Source organism: Urocitellus parryii, chromosome 12 (genome assembly GCF_045843805.1).
Source record: "Urocitellus parryii isolate mUroPar1 chromosome 12, mUroPar1.hap1, whole genome shotgun sequence".
Classification (NCBI taxonomy): Eukaryota; Metazoa; Chordata; class Mammalia; order Rodentia; family Sciuridae; genus Urocitellus; species Urocitellus parryii.
Window position 1 is genome coordinate 66998346 of NC_135542.1, and position 7054 is coordinate 67005399.

Genomic DNA, 7054 nt, shown 5'->3' on the forward strand with positions numbered 1-7054 from the left:
CAGTGGAGAGTCAGCGCTGAAGATTAATTCACCGCCACAGAAGCACCTGTGACGCACTACGCGCGAAGGCGTCCCCTTGGCCTGACCTTCCGAACCCAGGTGCCCACTTACTCTTCATTTACAACACGCGCCCTGCCGGCCCAGCCGCCTCTTTCTCCCCTGTCCACCTCCAGAGCAACCGACTGAAGCATTGGGCGGGTGTCCTACAGGCTACACGCCATACCTGGAGCCTAGGTCTCGGCAGCCGCCCCCTCTCCCTCCAGGCGGGAGGGGGCAGGGGGCTGGCATATCTCCCGAGTATTGCCCCTAGTTCCAGGGGCTGAGACTACTCCAAGGTGTCCGCCAGACAGGATACTTCCGCGGTCTGATTGGTTCCCCAGCCTCCGCATTTCTAAATGCACGTACCCGGCGGGCTGGCACATCCCATCTCCCCTTCCCAGATGGAAAAGGTGGGGGGCTCTGCGCAGTGGTATGGGGAGGAGCCCACACTCTGCCCACTTCTGCAGGGAATTTTCTGGAACAAAAAAAGGGATCCAGGGCTTTGGGAGAGGAAGTTTCAAAGTTTTCAGGCACTTCACCTAGCAAGTGATACACTTTGTCTGGGAGGGTGCCTCAGGGTTTCCGGGACTCACGGGTTTCTGGAATTCACCAGAGTATCCCTGTAGGGAAATCAGACACTGTTGCACTCTTGGCCCTCGGGCTTCATGGCATATATTCATATATATATTTGATTTCTAATTTTATTATAAAATAAAAGCAGAAATATATTCCGAAGAACATTCACAGGAGGACGTAACAGGGAAACGGCAAGACAGCGGCTCGGGAGGCACGCTCTGCCGGAGTGCTGCGGCCACAGTCCGGGGAAAGAGGAGAGAGCATCGTGGAGGAGCCTCGCAGAGAGAGCGGGAGAAAGCGAGAGCGACAGCGAGAGCGAGAGGAGAATAAAAGGGCTTCTGGGATGCCTTTCACTTAAGTTACTAGGCGAAAAGCTGACACCTGCAGCTCCCACTGATGTGGTGGGTTTCCTCTCCGGAAAGCCTTTGGAGACGACCTAGGATCCAAGACTTTAAGGGCCTTTTCCTCCTCCCCACTCCCGGAAAGTGCGGAGAGGGAAATCAATGGCCAGACCGGAGGAGAGAGAGGGTACAGACCCAGAGGGCCAAGGCAGAGTGCAAGACACCATCAGGAGAGACAAGGAAAAAAGAGCTAGAAATCTAGAAGAAAACAAGGAAAAGCAAGAAGAGGAGACACAAGAGAGGTGAAAGGACAGAAAACTGAGAAAGGAGAAAAGAAAAGGAAAGAAAAAGAAGAGGAGGAGAGGGGTGCAGGCAAGAGGAGAGAAGAAAGAAAAGGCGGAGAGAAAGAATGAGAATGGTGTATATAATTTATTCCCTTCCCTGGTTCAAGACCTGGTCCCCGGCCTCCAAAGGATCTCAAAAGCGGCTTGTTGAAAATAAATTCCAAATAAGGACCCAGAGTGCCATCCGCTTTGTCCCTGCCGGCGGTTCTGCCGGCCTTGCGCGCGGGTCTTTCAGTACCTGGAGGGGCCGCCGGCGCTGGGGCCCTCCGGGCACCGCCTTCTCTCGGGTCCCAGCGCCAAGCCCGGAAGGCAAACGCGAAGAGGCAGCAGAGCTCTACGAGCCCAGGTCCACGAGGTTGGCCGACATGGGGTTGAGGATGGAGTCCTGGAGGCCGTGATGATGCTGCAGTGGGTCCGCCCCGCCTCCGCCCGGCACAGGCACCGGCACTGCGCTGGGTCCGGGAGGGTGGCCCAGGCTGTGCAGGGACGGCAGCCCGGGTGGTGGCGGCGGACTGAGTAGCAGCGCGGGGCTGGACGACGAGTGGTCCGGCGTCCCCGACGGCGTCTTCTCGTCTTCGGAGCTGCCTAGCACCGACTTGCCGCTTCCATTGAGAGAAGAAGCCAGTGGGTTGTGGCTGTTGGAATTGGAGTTCTCGCTGTTCTCCCTGCAAGTGCAGGAGCAAAGCAGCCGGGTCAGCGGGGGAATGAGGCCTTTTAGCGCAGTCTTACCCTGAGCCACTTTGCCACCGGTCTGCGGAGACAGGGCGCCGGCGCCCTGCTTGCGGGTGTTTTCGGTTTCTATGGTTTTCCGCCTGGCCTTGGCTTTTCATTTATGCCAGTTTTCACAATCTTTCAACAATCTCTCTCCTATATCATCTCCCTCTCTCTTTCTCCCCTCCCATGCTCTCAATCTCTTGACTATCTTTCCTACTCTATCTACCCCCCTCCCTTCTTCCAGGAGAAGGCGATCCTGGAGTTGGAGGGTAGGCAGGAAAAAAAAAAAAAAAAAAAAAAGAGGATACCTCGATTTTCAGATTGCTCTAGGCATCTCCAGGTAGGTTTACTAAATAGAAGTGGGGTCAGGAGGATGAGGTACCCTAGATCCCAGGCTGGGTGACCAATTTGAAAGTGAGTCTCTCAAAGCCTTTTATTTCTTTCTGCTTTTCTCTGCATGAGAGAAACTTTTGGGCACAGGGTTCCGATCCGGAGGGGCCTGTTTCTCCAACCTGGGCACATTCTGTGAGGGCTGCCCTTGCTAAGCCTAGGATCAAGGCTTCAAGAATAGAGGGTTCCCTTTCCCTGGTGGGCATAGTGGAAACTTTGGCCAGGGAATTGGAAGCTGGGGCATGGAGGGTAGCCCCTGGGAGAAGACAGAGGGAGGACTTGGTAGTCTTGACCTAGACTTTTCCATCATAACCGGAAACTCCAGCTCTCACCAGGGGCTCCAGGGAAGGCAGTTCTTAAGGAGTCTGGACTTAGGCCAGTCTGGATTAAGGGGTCCCAGCAAAGAGAACTCACCTCTTGCCCTGCCTTGCTGACAGTCCCTGCTCAGACTTGGATATTTGAAATCCTGAGTAGAGTCTCTTTTTCGCCAGGGGCTTCTGTTCCTGATATCTTGGGAGAGGAATCCACAGACAGGCTTCGGGAACCTGACCACTGTGGATACCCCAACCTCAAGATACCAAAGTTCAGATAACAAAGTTCAGTCTGCAGCATTCCCTCCATTTCCACTCTTCAGCACTCCAATTCTGACCCTGATCATTCAAACTCTGGGCGAAACTAACACCCCATACCGCCAACCTCAGGTGTCCTATTTGACTGTTACTTTCAGGTTGGATTCCGTTCCTACAATTACTTTCTCTCCCACCCCCTGTCCAGATTTGGAGTTCTGAGGGGCTACAAAGCAGGCAGTAACAAGGGCCTGCTGGTCAACCCCTAGACTATTTCAGAAAGTCCTGGTTTCCCTGACAACACACAACTCTCAGGCCTTGTGAGGCTCTTAGCTCACTCGTGACATACCGACCTACCCCCTAAAGAGGGTAGTAGAACCTGAGGAAAAGGGTCAAGGGCCTGGCAGTCCAGGGAAGGGCTGCTGGGTCCAGTTAAGCAGCAAAGGGGTCATGTGTTTCTCCTCTTCTCTCAGAGCTGGCACTTGCTCTCTGGAGCCTCACCTCAATCCTCTGCATGCAGCATAAGAGACTGACTCTCAACTCCCACATTCAGTCAAGGAATATTCTTGCCCAGGCGCTTCTTCATCCAGTCCATACTATGGAAATCCCAGTCCTGACCCCTAGTCACACTTAGGTTTGGAGGTGAGTAAGACTGAGGGGAAGTGCAGGGAAGCACGGAGCCAGTCAGGAATCGCCTCCCGCTTCTACCTGGGCCCACACAGAGTCCTTGGCCTTTCCAGGTAAGACCAGGGCCTGCCTGCTGTGCCTACTTTGTGCGGGTTCAGGCCCACAGTTCTGCCCTCTCCTTGAAGCTCGCTGCTTCTCCACTTTTGTCCATAAACGACCAGGGAGTTAGTTGACAACTTCCCGCATTGGGCTTTGCCCGCTTTAGACAAATCCCTGCCCGCCGGTCTCCGAAAAGACCTGTGCGCCCTCTAGGTCAGGCTAGGCTGCAGCTGGCCGTGGCTGGGACTGAAGGGTCCAGTTTAGGCCTCGCTTGGGGTTGGGCAGACGCCCCTGCGACCCACTCCCTCGGGCCCGGGAAAGCCGGCGCCGAAGCTGTACTTACTCGTACCTTTCCTTGGCCTCCGCGGCCCGGTCGCGCTGCCGCCGGTTCTTGAACCAGTTGCTGACCTGCGTGGTGGTGAGGCCTGTGGCCTCCGCCAGCTCGCGCTTCTCCCGGGGTGACGGGTAGGGGTTGTGAGCGTACCACTCTCGCAACACGCTGCGACTCTTTTCCTTGAAGCAGTAGCTGGTCTCCTCGCCGTCCCAGATGGAGCGCGGCAGCGGGAACTTGCGTCGCACGCGGTATTTGCCCACAGCGCCCAAGGGCCGGCCACGCAGCTTCTCCGCCTCGATGTAGTGGGCCTTGAGCCATAGCTGCTGTAGCTTGGCGTGGTTGTGTGGCGAGAACTGGTGGCTCTCCAGGATCTTGTAGAGCTCGCGGAAGTTGCCGCGGTGGAAGGCCACCACGGCCTTGGCCTTGAGCACGCTTTCATTCTTGTGGAGGTGCTCGCAGGCGGGCAGCGACCACAGGAAGCGGCCCAGCCGCTCAATGTTGCCGCCCTGCTGCAGCACCTCGCACACGCACGCCACTTGCTCCTGCGTGAAGCCAAAGGTGGGCAGCATGGACATGGTGCCGGCTGCGCCCCCGCCCGCCCGCGCGCGCCCTCACCGCGCCGCGCAGTCCCGCATGGGCGCCTCCCCGCCAGCCGTCCGGGCCGAGAGGCGGGAGGGGCGGGCCCCCTGGTCCGGCGCTGGCTCCCGGCGAGTCCTGAGTCACTGCAGTACGTCCTCGTGCCGGCCGCGGGTCCCGCGCAGCTCCGCGCCCCCGCCGCCTGCGTGCCCAGCCCGCGCCTTCGCCCAAGTCCGGGGGCCGCCTGGGGCGCCGCTCCGCATGCTCTGCGCCCGCCCGCCGCTCCCTAGTTCGCTTCTCGCTCGCTCTCCCTCCCGTCTAGCTCGCTCGCAGCTTTTTTAATAATATTATTCTAAGCGGGCATGAGGCGCGGCGGCCCGCGCCCTGATTGGTCCGGTTATCTGACCCGGGGCCTGCCCGCGCCAGACAATAGTCGAGTCAAATTATTCGCCATGGAGACGCTGTCAGTCACTGGTAACCCGAGCCCCGGCGGGCCGGGCGGCTCCCCCCGGCCGGCTCCGCTGACAGATCGCCCGGCTCCGCGAAAAGCTGAGGGCGGCCCGAGACAGGAGCCGGAGGCGCTCCAAGAGCTTGGGAGGCGGAGAGGAGCTGGCAGGGGCCGGCGGCGGCGGTGATTGACGGGGCGGACGCCCAAAGAACAAGGAGGAGGAGGAGGACGCGGGAGGGTTGGGGGAGACTGGACGCCAGAAGAAAAGGGGAGGTGGGGAGGGAAGAGGAGAGAAGGGAAGGCGGAGGACCGTTTAAGGGGGTTCCTGGCAGGAAGGGGAGGGAGAAGGGTAGAAGGAGCTTCCAGGGGGAAGGAATTTGGGGCAGCTTTTTGAAAGGGGCGGCGCTTCAGCCTCACCCAGGCCCTGCTAGTTGCCCGGGTCCCACCTGGGTCACCGCATCCCTGCCAGGGTGGCTGTTCGCAGGCAGATACTATCCAGGAGCGGACTATTGGGATGGAGAGTTTGGACGTGCCCAGGCGCCGCTCAAAAACTTGGCTTTTTCTACTGAAAACGCCCCACCCCCATGCTAGAAACTCCGGACCCGAGCTGTCCTCGAGGGAAAGGGGGAGGGAACAGGGGAGAGAAGTGGGGGACTTGGCAGTAGCTGCAGGCGGACGCCTGAGAATCAACTTCCCGGAGGATCCCGCCTTTCCTCCCTCTCCTAGCCCGGCCGGCTGCCCCTCAGCCGGTACCGCCCTACTCAGCGCGCTGTGCTCCTTGTCGGGCGGGGACTCAGACTTAACCCCACGGGTCCCACGGCCCGAGAAACCTCAGGCAGTTCCGTGTGGCTTATACGGAAGTTGATTCCGGCGGGAGCGGCGACGAAGAGCCGTGGAACGACGTACACCTACAGACTACCGACGGGCAGCTGAAGGCAGGGGCTCCAGCTCTTCCCGGTTGGGTGGTAGGGAGGAGAGAGTGGTGGGAGCGCCACCGTCCAGCCTCTACGCTTGGACTCGGCTCAGGCTCTGCTCGCACTCCTTCCAGGCGGCTTCAGCCTGGGAACCGCGAGCTGGGCTCGGTAATGAGGGCCTTAGAAAGAGGGATTTTTTTCTTTTCTTTTCAGGGCACGGTACATTTTCTCTGGCAGAAGGGCGCACGTGGAGGAAATGAGAGAACTGGGGTGTGTTTGTGAGGAGGTGTTACTTCCATCTCCACGGTTTTGAAAGGCCCCCGAGCTTAACTAGTTCTGCGACTTGTCCTTTCCCCTTCCGTTTCCCCTCTCCACTCTCAGTTGTTGCAGGCCGGAACTCCCAGTGCCATTCTCAATGCTGGGTCCCCAGCCAGCACAGATCTCTGGCCCTCCTCTCAGTATAGGGCTATGGAATCAGAGTCTAGAATACATTTCTTGTTTCCACCCTTTTAAGCTTTTAGAGGGTTTGTGCTAGCAGTCCTGGCATGGAAGTCCAGGGCCCTAACTTTTTGCTTTGCTTTATGTCTAAGGCTAAGGCACATATTTATTCCTTTAAGTGTTCTTCAGGATTTTCAAAAATTTCCTTCTATAGTGCTCTAGCATGCTGGGGTTCCTTTGGGGGTGTTGCAATCATGAGAGTGGAACACCTGGAATCTCCCTAAGAGTTTGTTCCTAGGTGCTTGCCCCTTGTGTTGAGGCCAAAGGGCTGTCAAATTAGGTTCCAGACCAGTGGCAGGACAGCTTCCTGCAGATATCCAGGTGGTATCTTTGGAGTCTTCATCTGATGCATCCAGGACATTCTATCCAGAATCCTATGCGCTGTCACACAAGATTTGCTCCAGAGTCAGCCAGGAGGACCTTGAGAAACATTGAAGAAAATTTACTCCAGACTGCTCTGAGGTTCAGAGCCACCTTGCTAACGTTCAGCAAAGGTGACCTGCTCTTTCCAAGACCTCAGGCACACATTTGAAAGACTCCCAGTAGCAGGCTGGCCCCAGTTCTAGCCAAGGTCATTTTATATCTCTG

The 7054-nt window shown here is 57.6% G+C and overlaps 1 protein-coding gene across 2 annotated transcripts; it reads right to left on the reverse strand.

Annotated features, from left to right (window-relative positions):
- Window positions 1-802: 802 nt before the first annotated feature.
- Six2 (SIX homeobox 2) lies at window positions 803-4683 on the reverse strand. 2 transcript variants are annotated; one of them, XM_026385746.2, is made up of 2 exons: window positions 4046-4683; window positions 803-1965 (listed from the first exon to the last, which is right to left on the reverse strand). In XM_026385746.2, the coding sequence occupies exons 1-2, from the start codon at window positions 4603-4605 to the stop codon at window positions 1635-1637; spliced, it is 891 nt and encodes a 296-aa protein (XP_026241531.1). In that variant the 5' UTR covers window positions 4606-4683; the 3' UTR covers window positions 803-1634. The 2 variants fall into 2 exon arrangements, with proteins under 2 accessions (XP_026241531.1, XP_026241530.1); XM_026385745.2 differs by having other exon boundaries at window positions 4040-4683.
- Window positions 4684-7054: the final 2371 nt, after the last annotated feature.

Excerpts from the sequence above, each read along its gene's own strand:
- Six2 (XM_026385745.2), bottom strand. The coding sequence starts at position 4,605 with ATGTCCATGCTGCCCACCTTTGGCTTCACGCAGGAGCAAGTGGCGTGC. Across the intron at positions 1,966-4,039 it reads GAGGCCAAGGAAAGGTACGA|GGAGAACAGCGAGAACTCCA; the intron begins GTAAGTACAGCT and ends CTGCACTTGCAG.